This window comes from Merops nubicus, unplaced genomic scaffold (assembly GCF_000691845.1).
Source record: "Merops nubicus isolate BGI_N331 unplaced genomic scaffold, ASM69184v1 scaffold43505, whole genome shotgun sequence".
In the NCBI taxonomy this organism is placed as follows: Eukaryota; Metazoa; Chordata; class Aves; order Coraciiformes; family Meropidae; genus Merops; species Merops nubicus.
The window spans coordinates 1-603 of NW_008608409.1; the positions used below are offsets into that span (position 1 = coordinate 1).

A 603-nucleotide genomic window follows, 5' to 3' on the forward strand; every position below is an offset into this window, starting at 1 on the left:
GGGGGCTGAGGCAGGTGGGGGCACTGATGCTCCGGGAGGTCAGGCGCTTCTTGCCCAGCTCCTGCTCCGCGTGCGGCTCCGACAGGCAGCGCTTCCGCGAGCCCGGGCTGGAGAGGTTCAGTCCCATGGAGGAAGGGCTGTGCTCGCAGACGGGACTCAGGGACCAGGGCACAAGGTCCGGCTTGGTGGTGAGCTGCAGGGGCTGTTCCGTCGGAGGAAGGAGTCTTTCGGGGGCTTTCCTCGAGCTCTGGGGGAGGCTGCCGGCCTTCGCCTTCCGCTTTGCTCAGAGCGTTGCTGCCCACCACCCTCTCCTCCCCTGGCTTCCTCCAAGCCTCCAACTTCTCCTCCCCACCCTTCTTAGGAGTCCTCTCCTCTGGGGCCCGCTTCCGGGGCGGCTCCCCGGACTTGATCTTCACCGCCTGCATCCCGTTCTCCATGTACTTGCTCATGACGATCACAATGCGACCGTTCTTGTTTTTGTTCTTGACGATCTTCATCTTGCCCCCAAGGCCATTGCTGGTCACCCTGTCCCGGGAGGGAGGCCCAGTACCACTGGACAGGTTCTTCTCAGCCCCGTTCTTGCTTTCTGCAGCGAGGTTCTTG

The 603-nt window shown here is 63.5% G+C and overlaps 1 protein-coding gene across 1 annotated transcript in view; it reads right to left on the reverse strand.

The window, feature by feature from the left end:
* Positions 1-6: 6 nt before the first annotated feature.
* The window catches only part of CBX4 (chromobox homolog 4), a gene marked incomplete at both ends in the record, with an annotated part of 993 nt that continues 396 nt past the window's right edge, over positions 7-603 (reverse strand). The window contains 2 exon segments of the mRNA XM_008940254.1: positions 7-221; positions 223-603. The exon segment at positions 223-603 is cut by the window's right edge and continues 32 nt beyond it. Of these exon segments, the coding sequence (XP_008938502.1) occupies positions 7-221; positions 223-603 (596 nt within the window).